The sequence below is a fragment of the Pleurodeles waltl genome, chromosome 6 (assembly GCF_031143425.1).
Source record: "Pleurodeles waltl isolate 20211129_DDA chromosome 6, aPleWal1.hap1.20221129, whole genome shotgun sequence".
NCBI lineage: Eukaryota > Metazoa > Chordata > Amphibia > Caudata > Salamandridae > Pleurodeles > Pleurodeles waltl.
The window spans coordinates 1,146,774,432-1,146,798,207 of record NC_090445.1 but is presented as its reverse complement, the minus strand read 5'-3'; the positions used below and the strand labels follow the sequence as shown (position 1 = coordinate 1,146,798,207).

Genomic DNA, 23,776 nt, shown 5'->3' with positions numbered 1-23,776 from the left:
GCCTTCCCCGACTGCTTAGCCATTCAACCCTTTAATGCTTTGTGATTCTGTATCCACTCTTATCCTGTTGTTCTGCCATTCTTCGCTCATGCTGCTTTGCTGTTATCCAAACCCCTGTGTTGCTTTACCATTAAACTTCTCCCGAGTTGCTTTGCCACTACGAAGCCCCTCCTTCCTCTGTGTTGCTTTGCTGTTTCCCATCCACCCTCCGTGTTGTTTTGCTATTCCACATGTTGCTTTGCTGTGCCCTACCCATCCACTCCTGTGTTGCTTTGGCTTTTTCTACCCATCCTTCAATGTGTTGCTCAGCAATCTGTGCAGTTACCCTTCACTGTCCCCTGCGTTGCTTAGCTGTTCCCTCCATCATCTCCACATGTTGCTTTGCTGTTCCTTCCACCATGTTGCTGCCCCTCCCTCCACCTGGTTGCTTCCTCGCACCCACCTGCTTGCTTAAAAAAAATACACTTTTGCACTTTCTATTTTCTTTTTAGTTACCGATCCAACTCGGATTGGTAACTTGAAAGAAAAAAAGCACAAGCGCTTGCTTCGTTTTGTAGGAGCACGCAAGCATGGTGCACGCGCCGAAACAATTACACAGGGAGGAACATCAAAGGCTTTTTTTTCACTTTAGCAACGCTGTAAAGCATTGTGGATGTTTTGTAGCATAGCTAAAATCCACCTCAGTAACTTCATTGTATTTCCTCTTTATCCACTCCCCTCATATTCCTGTATCTGCTAAAATCAGGTGAAGCAAAACAATATGTTGTGTTTGCGTATGCTTTGGGGTATGCAAAATGCAACTTTCAAGCAAAATCTCTCTAAATTCCTTAAACATTTTGTAAAATTAGACAAGCTGATGCCTTCAGAACAAAATGTTCAATTTGGTACATTGTGCAACTTGTTTTTAAGAGAGCATGAACCTTGCCTAATAAATTAATGCCAGATTCCAGCAGATGCTTTGTTCAAGCAGAAATTTATTTATTCGAGACCTTTTCAGTGGAAACCAATCTCCTGCTGGTATGGTGCAAGACTTTTTTACAGATTGGACGGATACGTGGGATGGTGGCGAGGGCGAGGCTGGCTGAGCGAAGCTGACGGGCGGGCGTATAGAACGAGAGGCGGCTGTTGAGGTATTCGGGGCCCATGTTGCGGAGAGCCTTGTGTGCTTGGGTGGGGAGCCTGAAGGTGATCCTTTTGTTGACGGGGAGCCAGTGCAGGTGTTTCAGGTGGGCGGATATATGGCTGTGGCGAGGGATGTCGAGGATGAGGCGTGCGGAGGTGTTCTGTATGCGTTGAAGACGTTTCTGTAGTTTTGCGGTGGTCCCTGCGTATAGGGTGTTTCCGTAGTCCAGACGGCTTGTGACGAGGGCATGGGTAACTGTCTTTCTGGTTTCGGCTGGGATCCATCGGAAGATTTTTCGGAGCATGCGCAGGGTGTTGAAGCATGATGACGAGACGGCGTTTACTTGCCTGGTCATAGTGAGGAGGGGGTCCAGGATGAATCCGAGGTTGCGTGCGTGGTCAGAGGGAGTTGGTGCGGTGCCAAGAGCCGTGGGCCACCAGGAGTCATCCCAGGCGGAAGGGGATTGTCCGAGGATGAGGACCTCCGTCTTGTCTGAGTTCAGCTTTAGGCGGCTGAGCTTCATCCGTTCCGCGACGTCTTTCATTCCTTCCTGTAGGTTGGTTTTGGCAGTGGTTGGGTCTTTGGTGAGGGAGAGTATCAGCTGGGTGTCGTCGGCGTAGGAGATGATGTTGATGTTGTGTTTGCGTGCGATGTCGGCGAGGGGGCTCATGTAGATATTGAAGAGGGTTGGGCTGAGCGAGGAGCCTTGGGGTACGCCGCAGATGATCTTGGTGGGTTCTGAGCGGAAGGGAGGGAGGTAGACTCTTTGGGTTCTGCCGGAGAGGAACGAGATGATCCAGTCGAGGGCCTGTCCTAGGATTCCAGTGTTGCGGAGGTGGGTTATTAGGGTGCGATGGCACACGTGTCGAAGGCAGCCGAGAGGTCCACGAGGATGAGTGCGGTTGTTTCTCCGTTGTCCATCAGAGTTCTGATGTCGTCGGTGACTGCGATGAGGGCGGTTTCTGTGCTGTGGTTGGCCCGAAATCCTGATTGGGAAGGGTCGAGCGAGTTGTTGGCTTCAGGAAAATTGGTCAGCTCCTTGTTGACAGTCTTCTCGATGACCTTGACCGGGAAGGGGAGAAGAGAGATGGAGCGGAAGTTCTTCAGGTCATTGGGGGTCAGCCGTTGGTTTTTTCAGGAGGGCGTTGACTTCTGCGTGTTTCCAGCTCTCGGGGAAAGTGGCTGATGAGAGCGAGCTGTTGATGATGCTCCGGAGATAGGGGGCGATGATGGAGTCGGCTTTGTTGAAGATGTGATAGGGGCACGGGTCCGAGGGGGAGCTGGAGTGGATGGTGTTCATGGTGATTCTGGTCTCCTCAGAGCTGATGGGGGTCCAGGCATTGAGTGTAGTGGTGGGGGCTGTAGGTTCCGTGGTGGGCGGTGGGGTCTGGGGTCCGAAGCTGTTGTGTAGGTCTGTGATCTTTCGGTGGAAGAACGTAGCGAGGGAGTTGCAGAGTTCTTGTGAGGGCGTGATGACGTTGGAGCTGGCGCTGGGGTTGGAGAGCTTTTTGACGACCACTCTATAACCTATGTTCTTTTGTGGCACTCTCGCAGGTTCTTTTTCAACCATTCTGTCTCACTTTGTAAGTTTTCCCGTGTTAGGTCCTGATTACAATTTGGGTGGGTAATTCCGTCCTTTTTGTAAACCTCTGCTTACCTACAGAATTGAGAGTTTATTTTTATTTAGACACAGCTAATAATATCAGAGGCGTTAAATTTCCCAACATTCATTACATTTCAGGAGGTCAAACCTGCTGAAATGTAACAGGGAGAAAATACACAGTATTTACTGTATCCTGTGGATTTTAGTTCGTTAAACTCCAAAATCCATGTTAATCCCCATACATTCACAATAGGTGTTAATTATCACACATGATAATAACGTACCCTGTGGTATCGTTATTTATCAGGGGCGATACATCTCTTGTTTTAAGTCGAAATCTTATGATGAAAAATAAGTCCCAGTTCTCAAAATGAGTAACTGCGAGACCCACCAACAATTACCGGCTCAAATCAAGAACTTAAAGCAATCTTTTTGTTTGTGTTAGATTCACATATGAATCGTATAACGTATGTTTGTGCAGCAGACATTGGCATGTTTGCAACTAAGATGTATTGAAAGTGAAAACTCGAGCACTGCAGTTAGAACTGTGTAGAAATTATATTTGTATTCATCGACAGTTTTCAAAAGCTCAGACTTCGACTTTTCTAAAGAGCACTCTATAGAGATCCATGTACCTTTTGGTTAGCAAGGCTGTATTTAGCACTCGCTGTTTGGCTGAAAGGTTGAGGGAGTTCCCTAAAGTGTGTTTACCTTGAGGGAAGCCTTGTACTACCCCGCCAGTCCACGAGAGGGCGCTGCAGCGGTCCTTGTCTGACGGGCCATCCTTTCTCTCCACATGTTTTGTCTGTGCCCAGGCGGGCTCCTAGGATTCATGCAGAGGCCGCAGCTGTCAGTGCGCCTAGTTCCAGCGCGAGGAGCGGCTGCGGCTGCGGCCTCTCCGGTCCCTGGAACCGGCGGGAGCTGTCAAAAGAGCCGGCGATGGCGGAGGCCGGGGCCGGGAAGGAGGAAGGAACCGGAGTTGACTTGGGCACTGAAGGGACCGGGAGCACCGAGAACCCAGAGCTCGAGTTCCAGGTAGCCGGCTGGAGCCAGAGTCAGTTTCGACCGTACCCGTTCCAAACACGGCCCATTCCGAGGCTGCGGCACGGAGACCCGCTGGCTGAGAGCCTCATCGACAGCGAGGTGAGAGCATGGTACTGCGGGGCAGGATGGTATCCGGACATGAATGTGTAGGGAGAAAAAAGGTTCGACAGCCAGGACGGGAGTAAACTTTGAGCATGCCTTATGCTCCAGAGAGACGTACGCGAGTTGGAAGAGTGCTGGACAAATTTACCTAGGGAGTGTCGAGCGATAGTAAGCCACAACGGTGTAGAGTGGCGTGCAGGACCAGGGCATACAGGTGGTGGTTAGAGACTAAGCTCGGGCATTTAGAGTGCACCTGTTTAGTAAGGCGGGCAAGCTTTACAGTCAGAGCTGAGAGTGGGGCTAGGGTTAAGGGCAAGAGGGAGAGGGCGCTGGTAGCAGGACTATGCGAGACAAGATAACTCGGGGGGTGAGGGAGACACAACGGCTCCCATTGCAGGAAGCTAAATGTAGCAGGGGTCACCTCATCAGAAGTGAAGGAGGGTGTGTATTTATCAAAACAACACGGACCGAAATATTGTTTCTATCCAGCACATGGACATGAAGAGACCGGGCGCTGTCAGTCTAGCTAGTTGGTTAAGACTTCCCAAAATGTAGTAAATAATACTTTACAGTAAAACTGACCACATATATGGTCGTGGTCATTGGTATGTTTGAGAGTAAGAAGGCTATTCAGGGCAACCGGAACTATGGGCAAGGAAGGTAGAAACTATGCAGCAGTTACTAAGTTATAGAGCATGAACATTTTCTCATTTCTAATTCCTAAATTCAGAATAGCATGTTTAACTGCACCTGACAAAAGACTCATCCTGCGATATCGGTATTTTCAAGGTCTTAAAAAAAACAGTTGTAAGTTGGGAAGGATACCACATGTTTTTTCTGGATCCGTTTGTTTTACATCAACGCTTTGCCAGCAGAAAACATTAATGGTATTTACATGATTCAAACTGGGAGTACTGAATCATTGTCCAGTTAGTCCCCCAGCATTATAAACTTGATGTAGTGCGAGAAGTGTTACCACTCCTTTAGTTCTGTGTTGGAGTCCACGAAAAAATATATGCCTGCTGTTATTAATAAACCTTTAAACATTTATGGTCACAAGCATTTATAGTGAATTAGTATATAATCTGTAAGATAATGTCTAAGTTGTCAGGCTATTTTTTTTATATTTAATGAGTACTAATGTAAAATACCAGATGTTTGTTGAAAAATAATAATATATATATGTATATATGTGTGTGTGTGTGTGTGTGTGTATGTGTATATATATATTACCAGTAGATAGTTAGTTAGGTCCTAGGTTCAATAGGAAAATACATTTTTTTGCCCATTACTTGGGAGCCGTTTGAATCCTCACATTAGTTTCAAAACTAATATGACAGTTAGTTCAGCTGCTGTCTTGGAAGTTTCAGGATGATCTGTTGAGTGTTGTGGTGGGGGGGGCTTCGTTCCAAGATGCATTTTCCCATAGGGTACTTAGACAGGACTACAGCCAGGACCGCTACTACTGAAGAGAATTACACAGAATTTGACAGGATCTTGGTGCGCATATCATGCTTTTTGTGATATGGGGTAAATCCGTTTAGTAATGTTTGAGATATTAAAGGAATTATAGATATATAGGAACGTGGATCCTCTGCTGATCCAACAGTCTTGGTGCTAATATCTGATTTGACTCCAACACGTCAAACAGGAAGTGTGGGCAGCCATTTTGGGACTCTGCATCAGCTGAGTTCCAAAAAAAAACCATAAAAAAATAAAAGGATGGGGTGGGGTACGGTGGGAATACCCTGACCCCTTTAGCCTTGGTGCTGGGGTCCCTCTGGGACGCCGGAAGGGCAAAAAAGCATTTACATGTGTTTTTTTTTTTTTTTTTTTTCTCCCTGAAATTCGCAGAGGATAATGTGAATAAGCCAAAATTTTTTTTTTTTTTAAAAGCACAGTGTCCCACGCTGGTTTATAATGTGGACTTGGTCCTGGAGACATGCAGTACAAAAAAAAAAGCCCCACAAACCACCACCTCCCTGGGGTGTACGACACACATTCGGGGGGAGGCCTCATGGATTCCCCCCAGTATTGGCCCTTGACGATCCCCGGGGACCACCACCTCCCCGGGCGTACGACACACATGCAGAGGGAGGCCTCATGGATTCCCCCCCCCCCCCCCCCCCCAGTATTGGCCTCTGACGATCCCCGGGGACCACCACCTCCCCGGTGTTAAAGTTAAATGTATGCAGGGGGACTTCACGGACCCCCCTCCCCCGGGCCCCTGGTATCACCACCTCCCGGTGGCCAAATTCAAAATTAATACAGGGAGAGGGGCTGCACGCCATCCCACCCAGGCCATATACAGCTCTGGGAACCACCATATCCCGAGGGCCCTCCTGGAGCCTTTGATTGTACATGGCCGGCTCCTGCTATCTCCAGAGGTGGTCACCCACTGGAGATAGCTGTTAACTTTCGTTTGGCGAGAGCTGTGACCGCTTCCGCCTAGCAAGAGTAAACACTTACTCTGCTCCCAGCAAGCAGGAGTGTTAAAACTGTTTCTGCTTACTGGGAGCGGAGTTGTTTACCTGCTTGATGAAATGTGGGCAGGGAAACAGATAAAATATTGATCCCACGTACAGGAGCTACATATTTGGCAGCTCCCTGCATGCAGGAGCAGTGCTGGCTCCAGCATGCGATGAGGAGCTTGCTTGGACTGCGGGGGCCTTGAGGCTCCCCCCTCCCCCCTCCCCCCCCATGGTCCCCATAGTTGCACACTGGGTGCCCTGGATGGACCAAGAGCACCCAGGTGGATGTTGCCGGGCCGCAGGCAGGTGGTGGTCCCCAGGGCATTTATATGGGCTGGGAGGGGATGCTGCGAGCTCTCCCAGTTTTAATTTTGAATGTGGTACTCGGGGCAGGGTCTGCGCAGCCCACACCACATTATTAAAATGTAGCCCCTGATGGTCCCTGGGGCATGTTATAGCCCCCCCCCCTTTTTTTTTTTTATTAATTAATTTATTTGTTTTAAAGAGCATTGGTGAGGTGATGATCCCCAGGGCTCAATTAGCCCAACGGATGGGCGGTCCCCACGGCACCGCCTCACACATTTTATGAAATCCATGAGGAGGTGGTGTTCTTAGATGCTAAAAATAGCCCTGGGGGGGCATGTGCCACCCTCCTTTTTCTTTAATGATCACTAATGCCCCTGGGACCTGGCCTACCCGGGGGCTGATGTGAAAATGAGCACAGGAGACTGTGCTTGTGTGGTTTTAAGTTTTTGCAGCAGACTCACACATCAGCAGCACTTGCCTAGCCAGTGCATGTGCGCTCTCTTCGAACATGCTGTATCTACAATATGGGCTTCGTGCACGCCGATCTTTTTCAATGGTTCCTCTTACTGTCCTTCATAAATGCTGTTTTTTTTTTTTTTTTTTTTTCTTGTTTTTTTTTGGTGAATACACTTATAGTCCCTCCTTTTGGGCTTTTGTAACCACCCATGAGGACTGCCCCTGTTACATGTTTTCTTACTCTTTCAGTTATTTATGATATTCTGTGAGCACATTTTGCTTGCCTGCCTCTGGTCGTGTTTTTGGATTGTAGTGAGAAATGTTTGTTTTGTTTACTTTGTGCGCCTGCTTGATAAAAGGGTCACATTTACTTGTTTTGTTTACGACTACATAGTGCTTATGTGTGCTCATGGGATCGTTTTTTTTTTTTTTTTTAGTGGCTATGTGCAATCCTTCGTCTTAGTTTCCTCCCTCATTTCCATTGCATTATTTATTGTTGCTATATTGCTGTGTGGCTGGGCTGTTCAAATGTAGCCTTGCTCGCTCGACTGATCCCGCTGGCTTTATTATGTATTCCTTTAGAGAGCTACGCTATTGTAGTCTTTCTATGTTTTCAGTTGTTTGCTAGCCTAATTTAGCGGCCCTTGATGGTTTCTGCAGTTGGGTGCCGGAGCGTGACCTTGCTGCTCTTGCGACACCATGCGTAAGGGGGCTGTATGGGTTGCTCTGCTATTACATTAATGACTGGCCTGCTGCTGCCCACCCATGCGGCACACAGTGCTGTATGGAGCTTACATCTCGTAGAGAAGCTTACAGTAACTAAAGTTTAGTGCAAGAAATTGGAAAGGCTTGCTGTGTTAATAGAGTATTTTTACAGCTCCGGCACTTGGTGCATGGACACTGGGCCTCCCAAAGCTATCAACAGTGTTTTTGTTGGTAATTGTTTTATATTGGAATTATATAACACTTACTACCCCAACATGGTGTCTGTGCACTTTATTAAGTCTTTCTTACTCCCTAGGAACAGTGAACTCAAGCATTGCTTCATTGCCACCAATGCCTCCGTTTGGGCGCCCAACGCACATTAGGCTGAAAGGGCTTCAGCCACCCGCGTCATGTTCCATAGCCCGGGCTCCAGCTGGATGGGTTACAGGGAAAGCCTGGGAGAAGTACGGCTGGAGAAGTGCGTCAGAATACATTTTCTTTCTATTTTTGAGAGACAGATTATCTTGCGGCTTGCAGAGTCCTCAAAGGAGGGGATTGGGGGTGCAGAGGGCTGGTGCAGGTTATTCACAATATCCAGGACAAAGACCATACAGTGGGGGTTCTGATTGTGCAAGGCAGTGTGCTTCCAGGGGTGTGGAATTCCTATAGCCCTGACACCAAGGACATAAAGTTTGGGGTCCAGGACAGCAGGTTTTCATGATTATTATGTCCTTGGGAGAAGTAGACCCAAACCCCTGCAGCACAAACCCTTCAGCTGCCAGTTTACAGGGAAGTGAGCTCTCTGCAGTTGAGGTAATATTTGTGTCCATATGTCAATGCTGTTCAAACTTTTGTGTTTATTGGTAATTCATGCGAAGCCTTTATTATTAGAGTGAGCAATCGAAATAAACATTGCAAAGTTACACTGCACTACTGACAATGGTTCCAGTAAAAAGCAATTGTGTGTACACATTTTTTAAAAGCTTAACAAAATGAGGCTACAAATATTGCCCCAAGAATGATCTCTGATTTGATGCAAATGTCTGTAGAAGCTTGAAAGCAAGTTTGATGCTTCTTTGCTTTCAAAATAAAATGTTCAGAAAAAATGCAAGTAGGAACAAAAATGCGTATTACTGTGACATTTTAGGTACCATTTCTTTTAAGCATCATTTAGTAAACTGTGTTGATGCATCCTGCCATTTCATAATGGAAAATAAGTGTAATGAGTGTAATAGGTGTAACCATTTTCAACAAGATTATGCGAAACATGAAAATAAACAAGCACTTGTAAATCCAACCAATCCGACATTGGTCGACAGTCTTTTGGTTTTGTCAGTGCATGTCTTGTTTTTGACATGGCCTTTCTAGCAAATATGGACATGTAGACTTGCTTAAGGGAAAATCTGTTGAGCATTTACAAGTTCACTTTCCCTCCAACCACTTTTTTCCTAACCACAGAATAACGTCTACTTGTCAGGAGTAAATTTCCAACCTTTCTTGAGATGGGGAAAAATTAGTTGAGCTGATGAAAATCTTAAAAACATGCATTTTAGTAGGTTTGCGCAGACTCAAAGGCATTCCAGCCCTGGAATGATTGCTTACTGCTTCCTCCAGACCCAGTATGTACATCTGCGGAACCGTGGCAAAATAAAGAAATTGCTATAGTAGGGCTTGAAATTGCTAGTATTCAAACCCTATTATTATTGTATTAGCCCTGGCACAATCAGAGCTGCCATTATCAGAGGTCTTACATAATAAGATTGCTGCCATAATTTGCTGTCGCACTACATGGCATCAAAGGAACAATTAGATTTTATTTTACAGGACAAGTAGATTTATGAAGCAATCTGTCCCATGAACAAGTAGATATTTTAATAAATTCTACACCCCTAGCTTAGTGACCAACCTTTGTCTTAAAGTGAGACAATGTTTGCCCATGTACACTGTTAAATCCTCTAGGTAAAATGTTCCTGGTACCTGTTGTTTTTTATTTGTGCAGTTTTTATAGAGCAGAGGCACCAGGTTACATTACATGAGCACCAGATCACATTAACAAAATCAGATTTTCTTTTGTTTAGGCATAGGGAGATTAGGTGATTTGTCTAGGATCGCAGGATGTTGAGCTGACGCTGGGATTCAAACCTTGTTCTCCAGTTCCAAAGTTGGCATCTCAGGCCGTTAGGCCACATCTCGTCCGTTAGTATTGGCATCAGTGGTGAGGTGTAACACCTCCCAGGATTTACCCTTCTTTTTTTTTCTCAAGTTCAGCCTCACTCATACTTATTCTCTCTCTTATTAAGACCCAGATTAACAACTATTTTGCGGTGGGTTTGAGTCACAAAAGTGAAGGAAACCTGCCCAAAATGTGTTTTTAAATTTACTTTCCAGGTGTGGTACAGGCAGGCAAACACCAAAGTGAGTGGATGAAGGAGTAAAGCATAAAGCTTGTGATTGCAGGTCAACTTCAAGACTGCAATAGGAGGGATCTCTTGCAAGAGATTCTGTTAGTGCATCTATGCTAATTGTTAATGTATGGGCTTGGTGGCACCACAAATAAAGGGAACAACTCCAATCATAGTGCCCTCAAATCATGGTCTCCTCAGTGAACAAAAGCTCTGTATATTCTCCTATTCCGCTAGCTGTACCTTCCATCTTCCTGCGAGAGAGCACTAGGCATCTGATCAGGTGAAAGAACATGAGCTGTGCACTGCCTGAGGGTGCACTTATTGGAGTTACTGAGCCCTTTGACAGTGGTGCAGCCGGGTTATGTGCATGCACGCCCTTTTCCCACAAGCAAGGGTCTATATACTCACAGGTCTCCTTTTGACTCTATCAGTGGAATCCTACAGAAGTGTCTTATGCTGTTGATGCTCACTATAACCAGAATAAATGTAATTTTAATATGGCTTCAGCTCCTTTACTAATATGGCTGCCAACACTACTTTCAATGATGAATTTCTTTTGCAGCAAGCACACATTTAAATCTGTGTATATTTTTGTCTAACCTTTCAGTTGATGGGGGGCAAAAAGGGACCGAGTGCACGTTTGGCTTAGGTGTAAGTGTGTATTTTTATGGGAAAATCAATCTAGAGCTAACAAAATGGGAACAGACTGTATAGTTGTAATTTACAATATAGCCTCATTTCTCGCACAGCAGTTTGTAATCATTTTAAAGAAATATTGCAGGGCCCAAATCTGAAAAAAGATCAATCATTCATTTGACCACTACTTAGATGACAAAAAATACCACATTTAAAAGATTTTGATGGCTACAATGGAGATTGAGAAGTCATTTAATCTTCGAGTAAAGTGTGTGCAGTACATGTTTAGTGCTCTGTTGCAAAAATGCAGAAGTAGTAAACCCATTTATTATTAAGGAACCATGAAATTATGGAAAATATTCCTGGTTACATGTGAAATACAGATTTTGTCGCCACTGTGCAAAGGTTTAACTTTTGCTGTATTATTTTCATCCGTTTGAGCTGGAAACAATAATTTTGGCAAATCTGCATATTTTGGAAATTATGTGGCAAATTCAGTCAATCTATACTTATATTATGTTAGTTTTATCAAGTGCTTGGTTACTCCATTCGTAATGTTCCCATACTGAGAATGTGCACACCATGAAAGCCTGAGACTGCAGCGTTCTAGTCCATGCTTTCCTGAAAAAGCCGTGTCTATAACTTTTTATGAAGGGCAAGTTCAGAGGCTTCCTGTCTAATATCAAACGCAGAGAATTCCACAGTTTAGAGGCCAGGAAACTAAAAGAGCGACCTCCCAAACATGCCTTTTTCACTCTAGGTATTATCGTTGGCACTGCATCAGCGGATCTGAGGCTTCTGCTAGGGCGATAGGCCTTAACCAGAGAGTGTAAGTAGCGAGGATTAGCTCCCTTCAAGAACTTGTGGCATAAGGCTTTGAAAGCCACTCCCTTCCTCATGGGTAGCCAATGAACCTTAGCATAAGCTTTTCCCATTGAAAAAAAGTCTGGGGATATTCAGTAACAGACATACAGCAGCATTCTGTACCCTTAGAAGTTTCCTTAGTCTGCCTACCTAAAGTACATTACAGTAGACCTGTCGTGAAGTAATCAAGGCCTGGACTTCATTTTTTCTGGCAGCTTCTGGGAGGAGCCCTTTAAAACTTCTGTAGCATTTTTAGGATGCCAAAGCTGGTACCGACAAGGCAGGTAATTTTATTATCTAAGGAGAGAATAATATCAAACTATATGCTGAGATTCTTGACTGCTTGTTTGGGAATCTGAACAGGTCCCAGTACATCAGGCCACCATTGTTGTGGTCCAGATAGAGGGCTGTTTCCATAACACCAGCACCTTGGTTATCTCAACTTTCAGCTTGAGGCAACCTTGATCCATCTCCTCGGCCAGTCCAACCAGACAGTATCTGAAACCAGCGGCTGAAAAACCCTCATCCTGAGTTAGAGTAATAATCAGCTGAGTGTCATCAGTAAATGACACAATTTTAACGCCAAAATGCTAGACCACCTCAGCTAGGAGATGCATATTGAACAGTATAGGGCTCAATGCGGACTACTGTTGCACTCCCTGCTGCAGTTGAAAGACCTTGGGGATAAAAAGGGTTGGTGTACGATGTGAAACATACGTTTCTGAAGGAAGGAGTCCAGCCATTTCAAAGCTGTACCAACAAAACAGTAAGACCACAGCCGTTCAAGCAGAAGTCCATGGGAAACGGTGCAAACACTGCCTTAAGTCCAGCTTTAAAAGCGCTGCGGTGTTACCTTCATCAGCAATTAGTCTGAGAGACTCAGAGGCTAACAGTAGTGCAGATTCTGTGCTATGCTCAGGGCGGAATCCAGATTGTTTTGTTTGTGTTACCATATATTAAATATTCTACGCTAGATGTTTTTCTATAGTACAGATTTCTCTTTACGAGAGTTTGTGTACCATTTGCTTAGAAAACGTTATGTTTGCCCCGCTGAGTGCTGATTCTTAAGTCCAAACAATGTTATTTGCTTTTGACCTTTGATTTGACAAATCATTTCTTCCTCAACGTTATGCTTAAAATGAGTCAGTAAATCTTTTCACCTAGCATGATGGAATGGAGAAATAGTTCAATCATGACACTGTCATTTTTAATTGTGCTATTTGAAGTATGACCCGTGTGGCCACACAAGGAAAATTCCAGCCTTACATAAGAGTTAAAGGATATTATTACAAGCTCCTACACTGTTATGTAGACAGTTCTCAATAAAAAGTTATAAAGATGCATAATCACTGTGGGTTGACCAAGACCTTGAAAAAGATTCAAATGAACTAACAGCAAAAGGACTTAACATTCAACAATGAAAATAAAAAATAGCAAGATTATCTGATGGATAGAAAACAAGCACTGCTCACAGGCTTAGACTCACTGTGCATAAAACAATAGCTAATCTATTATCAAGCTAAAATTTCATGTGACGAAGTTTTAAAGAAAAGTCACGTTAGCAAGAATGACTAAACATTTTTCTACAGAGTCCTAAAACAGGACTTTGCAAGCCAAAGTTAGGCTAAGTAAAGTTAATTAAAATGGCACATTCTTTTATGCAAATAGTGCACATTCAATAATCAATTATGAATTCATTATTGATAAGCTGTGTTCGTTACAGTAGGTTTAAAATGAAATAACTTTGTTGATACATTTCTTAAACTATAGTGCATAACTGCTACTTTCGACTGTCATATAACATTTAAAACATGGGTACTCACAAACATTACTCCAGGGGCCAAAAGATATTGTCTGTGATGTGACATTGATGCCAGCAGGGTGGCTGTACATAGGATGCACTGATATAATATAATAAAGTGATGTATTAAGGTGACACAGTTCTGCATGTTAATGAAATACTCTTTGGAATTTTAAATACCTTATTACATTTTTGCTGCAGAATGCCTTTAGAAACACATTTATTTTTAAAGTTAGCTGGTGCGTGATGACTTAGTTGCTTTTTTTCTTTAACTTCAATTAACCTTTAAATAAAGGCTTGTCTTTTTGCTTCCTTCTCAGTGTTAGTGCTGAGATAAGAAAGCAGCATCCCAGTGCTCCTGATCAGGGGGCCGCATGTAAAGGTCATGAGGGCCGCATGCGGCCCACGGGACGTACTTTGAGTATCACTGATTTAAAACATTCCTCTTCAGAAATCTGTTGTTGTTTTAATTCAGACTATTAACATCATAAAGACTCCCATAGAATTGAATTAATTTGTTATGCTTGAAGTTACCACCACACTCAAGTTTACTAACTTACAGTGAATGCACATAATTCAGTGCTCCACTTCACAAGTAGTCTAAAAGTATCTAAAATAGCAAAATGCAAAGATTGTCGCTTGTGTGTGTGTGTGTGTGTGTCTCTCTCTCTCTCTCTCTCTCTCTATATATATATATATATATATATATATATATATATCACATTGACCGAAAAGTAGCAATAAAATTTCTGCTGCATCAGTTTCCTGGTGTCGTTTCAAAGCAGTACCACTGTGTTTTTTTTTTTTTTGTTTTTGTTTTTTTAGGGTAATCATTTACATGAATTAAAACAATCTTTTCACGGATTAGTTAGAATGCACAGAACATTGAATATCGACTCCGCCTACAAACATTTTTTTAAAAGTTTTTTTATTAGGCACTTTACAATCTATGTTGGAAGAGGGTTTCTCTCTTGGTATCTAAAACTCACCATACCATTTGTTTTGATGTGTTTTGCTATTGACAAGAGGTGTGCGTTGCTTCTTTTTGACTTTGGCAACCTGACAATCGAATGGCAATAAAGTGCTTCTAAACGCTGAAAAGCGAAACAAAGAAGCCTGATTCAGGAGCTGATACCTTATCAGGTCTGTTTCGGTTTGAAAATGGTGGGCATTTGAAATAAATTCATGTGCTTGAATATCTTGGACTGGATGTGGTCCCCATGACTGTTTTAAAGTAACATCATTCCCCTTCTCAAAACAGTACAGTTTTTCTATGGTGAAGTTATTAAAAGGGAGCTCTAAAGCCCTGTGCATAAACCTAGAGCCATGAAAATATTTGTCATGTTAATTATTAAGCTGCCTTAAATAATAGCACCTCGATATACATAAACGTCTTAAATTTGAAAAAAGCAGAAGCGTTTCAACCTAAAATTATACCAGAGAGGCATTGGAAAACCAGTTTATTAAAACTGATGTGTTTTAGACTTACATTTCTGCCCCCGACACTCCCCACTCTTCTCCACTGCCAGTTTTACACCAATGACTTTACTGAACTCTCGGAGGCAGTAGATTTGTATTGTACATTACCCACTAGATCAGTGGTTCCCAAACTTTTTTGGCCCCCGGCTTCCTTTATCTATTGGCTGTTGGCCACGGCTCCCCATTATGCTACTTTTTCTTGGCAGGTGGGGGGATATAATCCTGGCCTCAGGAATACTTCAATTTTTATTCCCAAAATTATTGGGATAAAGCTGTTGAAGGTATTATAATCGCAGATGTAACATAACTAATTGAAGATGTTTTATTAAACAACTGTTATATTTTTAAGTCAAGTCAGAAAAAATACTCTTCATCAGTGGGGTTTCCACATGATATTTGTTTTTAACTACTTTTTGCTTTAAAACAATTGCCTCTAGGCTTGGGGCTCACTCCTGGGAACCAAGTGGACAGGGAGATGAGTAGGGAACGAAATAAATAATTCTCATTAGTACCTTACATAATATCACTGCAGTCAGTTGTTTTCAGTGTCCTGACATTTGGTGTCTTACGAATTAATGTCAAGGTACAGAACACAGCGCTCATATCACTATAATAAACTATCTTTTTATATTTCAAGAAAAATATACTGGCCACTTGAAATGGAAATATAAATGTGAATGCACTCAATAACCTAAAGTACCTGCTAGGTAATGAAAAGTGCAATTTCTCTCCATTAAAAGTATTGACCACTTCAGAGAAGTCCAAGTACTAGATATTTCAATTTAAAGAAGTGAAGGTACTCTGTACTGGATAGCGCCATTTAAAGGAATGGTCTGTGATTTTCTAACATAAGAAAGTAAAACATATCCAGATAGTGGATGAATCACCAAAGGCCTAACCCAGCAGAACACCACAAAAACACTGGATGAATTCAAAGAGGCTGCATCTATTGTTAAATGAAGAGTATTAAATATGTGTGTTTATTAATAGGGGATGGCAAGAGGCTGGTCAAGCAGTGCCATTCAACCACACTGTTACCTATTATTGCTAGAATGAGCAAAGACGGGGTAATAAAGGTGTTTATCCAATTAAGTAATGTGTGAAGCTTACTATTTAAATCTGTATAGGCCTCTCGACCAAACAATACTGAAATTAGGCCAGATTTTTAAGCTAAACTTCTCCAGCGGACACAGTTACTGGGTTAAAAATACTTCAAAATTAATGTAAAGTACACCCCAGACAACTCCAAATCATCATACAAGCAGTTTAACGTCACCAAATGTAAACTAAACTCTCTTTCATCCTACACATTTCCCAGCTAATAAAATCAAAACTTGCCTGAAACCAAAGACTCTTTCCTGCTGACTCAGGCCATTATGCTACACTGGCAACACGCTGGTGCCACTATAATTGTTTACAGAGCAGCACACGTTTACACACACAGCAGAGAGAAGTAGGCAACTGGAGGTGGACGCTCATTAGCAGTGACTGGCGACAGCCTAAGTGTGGATAGGCTTAGTGGCGCAATTGCAGGTTCAAGAGAACACCTCCTGTGCATGACAACTTCCACCTGATAGGAACGAGTAGATCTGGTTACTTAAACTGGAGATATTACTTAAAAATAAGACAGGCCCTGACGGTACCAGATAAACAGAACTTAGAGTCGTCATTTCCCCAAACTCCTGCGCTCAAAGCTGTGCACACTCCAACCCAGAGGCTCTCACTGACCAACATTTTGGGTAAATGTAATCCTCAGATTGCCAAGTGTTCGGCTGTCGTGCTTCTAACCATCAGCCAGTTCTGGTAATGTAGCCCAGCAGAATGTTGTATTATGGGACATGTATTTTTTTTTCATTACAGTTGTGCGCTGAAAACCCCTGGCAACAAGCTGCCGTCAAATGAGATGTGCTGACTGGTTGAGGGTGTCAGACATGGCACTTTGGGCCCAAGTGCTAGTTTTTTTTTTTTATACATTTGCTAAAAAGTACCATCACTGACCAAACAGCGTTCATACCCACCATTAAATCAATTCTTGGTTAAACTGCTAATCTTAATTACTGCCCAGTGACGGAGGCTAAAGCTAAAAACAGTTTTGGTGGAAGGATGGTTAGTTCACGATCATCACAAATACGAGTAATGTGTCGCCAAGTGATCTCAATTCTCTGCACTTATTCACGTGCAACCCAGGCTCCACTGAAACAATTAAAACTATCAGCGGTCATTAGAACTCTTGCAAACTATTCCTCAGATACGGGGCATTAAAGGCGGGCACTCCCCGGGATGTGCAAACTTTATAATTTTCATTTACAAACTGAATTATTTACCTTGCTCTGAAGGGAACCAGGTTGTTTCTGTTTTGAACCATATCATTTGTGTTTCTGCCACCCACTGATGCATCCGTTGTTTGTGATCTTGTTCACAGCGTCATCTGGTGGAGAAATCACTGCATTTAACGTTGCCAAGTTGTTTAAGAAACCTGATGGTTTAATCTGTTTGTAAAGCCAACATGATTCTGATTCCTGTAAACGTAGAGGAATTAACCTTATTTAAACGCTAAATGCATGTGTCAAGCACGTCCCATTCGGGTTCTATGTGTCTTGCACAGAATCATTTCTGCTGGCATTAAGCGAGCTACTATACAGTCCAAGTGGTTCAGAAACTGTATGCTTGGTGTGAATCTGTTCACGGCGCCCCTGGATAGCTTTGTTGGCGCACCAGGGTGCCGCGGCGCACAGATTGGGAACCGCTGCACTAGATGGAATTTTCTTTATCTCCTGTTTTACATAAAAGGTTAATGCTTAGACTAGTAGTGGCATGGCGTATAGTCTAAAGTGGTGTAGAGAGCAGTTGCAAAGAGTGCAGTGGTGCAGAGTAGATTAGGGTGGCGTACAGTGGATTGGCGTAGAGTGCAGTGCCTAGAATTGAGTATTCAAGAGTTAAGTGCATTGGCATTGAATGTATTGCCCTAGAATGCAGTATTGCAGAGTGACGTAGAGTACAGTGATGTAGAGTGGTGTTGTGAAGAGTAGATTAGTGTGGCCTAGACTCTAGTGCTGTAGAGTGCAGTGGTGTAGAGTGCAGTGGCAAAGAGTACATTGGCGTAGAGTGGTACAGGGTAGAGAAGCAAAGCAAAGTGGAATGGTATTAAGTGAAGTGGTGCAGAGTAGAGTGGAATAGTGCAGAGCAGGGTGGAGAGGCGTACATTGGAGTATTCATGGTATGGTAGCACACTGCTATTACAGACAACATTTTCAGTTGAAATGGCGATTACATTTGCACAGACGTACAGTTTTATTAATAAAACTATACAGTGCACAGATAAAAATGTGTGGAAATTGTATCACCTAGTGTAATGATTTGTTTTGACCATATTAAAGTATTTGTTTCCAATACAGTTAGGAAATACCAAAAACCTCTTTCCTAACCCAGTACCCAGCAAGATTGTCACATAAATCCTCTCATTTTGAAGTAAGAGAAAGAAAGTAAGTGTGGCCTTGGTAGACAGTACCTGACATTTCACCTCAGTCTTTGAATGCACAACAAATGTGACGATACAAGAACAAGAATTTCAGGCCTGCATACAGAAAGGGAGCACTAAGTGGACACTGTAAATAAGATTTAGGCAAGGGTACTAACTTGTGCTGGACAGCTTAAAACAAATAGCCAGCAAATGGAAAGCAAGAAAATGTGAGTTACAAACCACAAAGTCAATGGCAAGCAAAGGGCAGAATTAATTCCTAGGTCTGCTTTCAGAATGTCCCTTAGAGGTCTTTAGCAAACCAGACATCTGCGTGGTTGGGTAGCCTGCAACCTAAAAATGGTAGCTTTGAAACTTCAATTGGAAAAACTCTGTTGCCACCATCCCAGATGACAGTGCCATTAATGAAGCGGTAAGTCACTTGTCACATGTGACCTAAATTATTATACGTGAAGCACCATTAATGCCTATTTAAATCAAACACAGTACGTTTTTTAGACACCCTACAGTCACATATTTGAAGGTATTTATTCTCGTATGTTACAATAGTTCTTTGCAGCACACAACCTGAGCTGGCATATTTGAAAGTGTTCTCCTAACTGTTAATAAAGAAAAACGATGCACAGTGAAATTAAATATTTTTGTATGATCAAACAGTTTGGGCAAACGATGAAGATGGGATTGATCCCATGTTTTGTAGTTATACATTGTGCAATTTAGCCACTATATAGGAATCTCTTTCATCTGTTTGTTTTATAACAATGGTTAACACTTGAATAAGAATTTCTTTCGCTTTCCTGTTTTACAGCTGTGGTTAATACTCTTACTTTAATTCTTGACACTTGGGTTCGGGGCATGGATTGGGGGAAGAAGCCACATTAAAAGTAGTTTAATTCTAAGCTGAACTGTCCTAGAGGAATTCAAGCTCAGTGAGAGCAGGCATCTGGCTTAAACTTTCAATGACTTGCCCATATCTACTTTCTCACCATGACAATTAGTAGCAACAGGTAGTGTCACCAAGTTGATAAACTAAGTTCAGTCTCACAAAGACATATTCTAGGTTGTGGGGTAGTGCCCAGAGCTGCCAACTTTGGAGCTGGGGAACCATGTTTGAGTCTCTGCGTCGCCTTCACATCTTGTGATTATAGACAATTGTAGTGCCTGGAATACAGGAATGTATCCTTGTGTAATGTGTCGGGTGCTCACGTAATGTGCTCCAATTCCTTCGGGTCATGTTTGCTGTATATAAAACTAACAAAGTGTTTGTAGGAGGCTGGACTGGCTTGTAGTGAGTACCAAGGGGTACTTGCACCTTGCACCAGGCCCAGTTATCCCTTATTAGTGTATAGGGTGTCTAGCAGCTTAGGCTGATAGATAATGGTAGCTTAGCAAAGCAGCTCAGGCTGAACTAGGAGACGTGTGAAGCTACTACAGTACCACTTAGTGTCATATGCACAATATCATAAGAAAACACAATACACAGTTATACTAAAAATAAAGGTACTTTATTTTTATGACAATATGCCAAAGTATCTTAGAGTGTACCCTCAGTGAGAGGATAGGAAATATACACAAGATATATATACACAATAGCAAAAATATGAGGTATAGTCTTAGAAAACAGTGCAAACAATGTATAGTTACAATAGGATGCAATGGGGAAACATAGGGATAGGGGCAGCACAAACCATATACTCCAAAAGTGGAATGTGAACCACGAATGGACCCCAAACCTATGTGACCTTGTAGAGGGTCGCTGGGACTATTAGAAAATAGTGAGAGTTAGAAAAATAACCCTCCCCAAGACCCTGAAAAGTGAGTGCAAAGTGCACCAAAGTTCCCCTAAGGACAAAATAGTCGTGTTAGAGGGAGAATGCAAGGAAAACACAAATCAGCAGTGCAACAACGATGGATTCCTGTCTGAAGGTACCTGTGGAACAAGGGGACCAAGTCCAAAAGTCACAAGCAGCTCGGAGATGGGCAGATGCCCAAGAAATGCCAGCGGTTGGTGCAAAGAAGCTCTTACTAGGCTGAAGAACTGTGAATACTGCAGGAACGACAAGGGCTAGAGACTTCCCCTTTGGAGGATGGATCCCCCACGCCTTGGAGAGTCGTGCAGAAGTGTTTTCCCGCCGGATGGACGCCAACAAGCCTTGCTACACGCAAATCGTGCGTTTGGCGTTTTTGGACGCTGCTGGGGCCCAGGAGGGACCAGGAGGTCGCAAATTGGACCTGCAGAGAGAGGGGACGTCGAGCAAGACAAAGAGCCCTCACTGAAGCAGGTAGCACCCGGAGAAGTGCCAGAAACAGGCACTACGAGGATGCGTGAAACGGTGCTCGCCGAAGTTGCACAAAGGAGTCCCACGTCGCCGGAGACCAACTTAGAAAGTCGTGCAATGCAGGTTAGAGTGCCGTGGACCCAGGCTTGGCTGTGCACACAGGATTTCCGCCGGAAGTGCACAGGGGCCGGAGAAGCTTGCAAAGTCGCGGTTCCCAGCAATGCAGCCCAGCGAGGTGAGGCAAGGACTTACCTCCACCAAACTTGGGCTGAAGAGTCACTGGACTGTGGGGGTCACTTGGACGGTGTCGCTGGATTCGAGGGACCTCGCTCGTCGTGCTGAGAGGAGACCCAAGGGACCGGTAATGCAGCTTTTTGGTGCCTGCGGTTGCAGGGGGAAGATTCCGTCGACCCACGGGAGATTTCTTCGGAGCTTCTGGTGCAGAGAGGAGGCAGACTACCCCCACAGCATGCACAAGCAGGAAAACAGTCGAGAAGGCGGCAGGATCAGCGTTACAGAGTTGCAGTAGTCGTCTTTGCTACTATGTTGCAGGTTTGCAGGCTTCCAGCGCGGTCAGCGGTCGATTCCTTATCAGAAGGTGAAGAGGGAGATGCAGAGGAACTCGGCTGAGCTCATGCATTCGTTATCTAAAGTTTCCCCAGAGACAGAGACCCTAAATAGCCAGAAAAGAGGGTTTGGCTACCTAGGAGAGAGGAAAGGCTACTAACACCTGAAGGAGCCTATCAGCAGGAGTCTCTGACGTCACCTGGTGGCACTGGCCACTCAGAGCAGTCCAGTGTGCCAGCAGCACCTCTGTTTCCAAGATGGCAGAGGTCTGGAGCACACTGGAGGAGCTCTGGACACCTCCCAGGGGAGGTGCAGGTCAGGGGAGTGGTCACTCCCCTTTCCTTTGTCCAGTTTCGCGCCAGAGCAGGGGCTAAGGGGTCCCTGAACCGGTGTAGACTGGCTTATGCAGAATTGGGCACCTCTGTGCCCAACAAAGCATTTCCAGAGGCTGGGGGAGGCTACTCCTCCCCTGCCTTCACACCATTTTCCAAAGGGAGAGGGTGTCACACCCTCTCTCAGAGGAAGTTCTTTGTTCTGCCATCCTGGGCCAGGCCTGGCTGGACCCCAGGAGGGCAGCTGCCTGTCTGAGGGGTTGGCAGCAGCAGCAGCTGCAGAGAAACCCCAGGAAGGGCAGTATGGCAGTACCAGGGTCTGTGCTACAGACCACTGGGATCATGGAATTGTACCAACAATGCCAGGATGGCATAGAGGGGGCAATTCCATGATCATAGACATGTTACATGGCCATATTCGGAGTTACCATGGTGAAGCTACATATAGGTAGTGACCCATATGTAGTGCACGCGTGTAATGGTGTCCCCGCACTCACAAAGTTCAGTGAATTGGCTCTGAACAATGTGGGGGCACCTTGGCTAGTGCCAGGGTGCCCTCACACTAAGTAACTTTGCACCTAACCTTTACCAGGTAAAGGTTAGACATATAGGTGACTTATAAGTTACTTAAGTGCAGTGTAAAATGGCTGTGAAATAACGTGGACGTTATTTCACTCAGGCTGCAGTGGCAGGCCTGTGTAAGAATTGTCAGAGCTCCCTATGGGTGGCAAAAGAAATGCTGCAGCCCATAGGGATCTCCTGGAACCCCAATACCCTGGGTACCTCAGTACCATATACTAGGGAATTATAAGGGTGTTCCAGTAAGCCAATGTAAATGGGTAAAAATGGTCACTAGCCTGTTAGTGACAATTTGAAAGTAATGAGAGAGCATAACCACTGAGGTTCTGGTTAGCAGAGCCTCAGTGAGACAGTTAGGCACCACACAGGGAACATATACATGCACACCTATGAGCACTGGGGCCCTGTGTGACAGGGTCCCAGTGACACATACATATAGGCCACAAACCTATGAGCACTGGGGTCCTGACTAGCAGGATCCCAGTGACACATAACAACCATACTGAAAACATGGTGTTTTCACTATGAGCACTGAGGCCTGGCTATCAGGATCCCAGTGAGACAGTGAAAACAGTGACAAACACCCTGACATACACTCACAAACAGGCCAAAAGTGGGGGTAACAAGGCTAGAAAGAGGCTACCTTCTCACAGTGTTCAGCAGACATCGTGGTGTGTATTGCTATACAAATGTAGCACCATAAGTTCTGTGATATTAGCTGGATCACTCCTGTGCACTAGGTGAGGGAAAACCTGTATGGGGAGGTCACCTGTGGTAATCATATAGACTCTCTAACTTGGACTTTTTATTTTGGATCATTGTAAAAACTAAATGGAACTGTTATGGTCTGCTTCAAAATTGCTGATTTCCTGTCTTTGTACCATGCTAAATATGAGATGGGGCCAGATATATGTGCGATATGTGTCATGCTTTTGGTCATCCAACCTCACAACCACAAGAAGTACTGACTGTAGGGAATTTTGTGAAAAATGTCAGGCTGCCAGGACAGATGCAAGAAAAAAGGGATTACCCCTCTGAGATCTGATCACCCTAAATGTCATCATCTTTGCCAAACTATACGGTGAAGTCTGCTTTCAAAAGCCCTCTAGTCTCTCTCATAGGCAGAAACATTTTTTTTTAAATTAGTTTTACATAGCTCTGAAATGTCACATTGCAATCGCTTAAGAGTTCTAGGAGATATTGTAGGCAAGTAAAAAAGCCAAAGACAGAGTGGCATTTATACACGGCACCATTGAGTAAAAGAAGCCTTTTGCATTAGGAGTACTCGGATCCAGGAGTAAATGTTGATAGCCAGTGTTATTTCAGTGTTAGACCATAATTCATTCCAGGAAAGATGTCCTCCATTCCCTCCCCCCCCCCCCCCATCCATTTAATTTTCATTCACAAAACATAATGAATTCTCTGTCATTTATGTTCACCATCCATCTGTTCATCACTTTATACTCCATATCTGGCACTTCAAACAGTACTTCAGCCGATCCTTTGACAAATCCCAAAAGATGTGACCTCCAGAGAGGGCCGAAAA

At 43.9% G+C, this 23,776-nt stretch overlaps 1 protein-coding gene across 1 annotated transcript in view; it reads left to right on the top strand.

Moving 5' to 3' along the window:
• Nucleotides 1-3,535: 3,535 nt before the first annotated feature.
• HIF1AN (hypoxia inducible factor 1 subunit alpha inhibitor) overlaps nt 3,536-23,776 on the top strand; it is a 160,139-nt gene continuing 139,898 nt past the window's right edge. Inside the window, exon 1 of the mRNA XM_069240360.1 lies at nt 3,536-3,869. Within this exon, the coding sequence (XP_069096461.1) occupies nt 3,666-3,869 (204 nt within the window). The 5' untranslated portion in view covers nt 3,536-3,665. The remainder of the gene's footprint in view (nt 3,870-23,776) is intronic.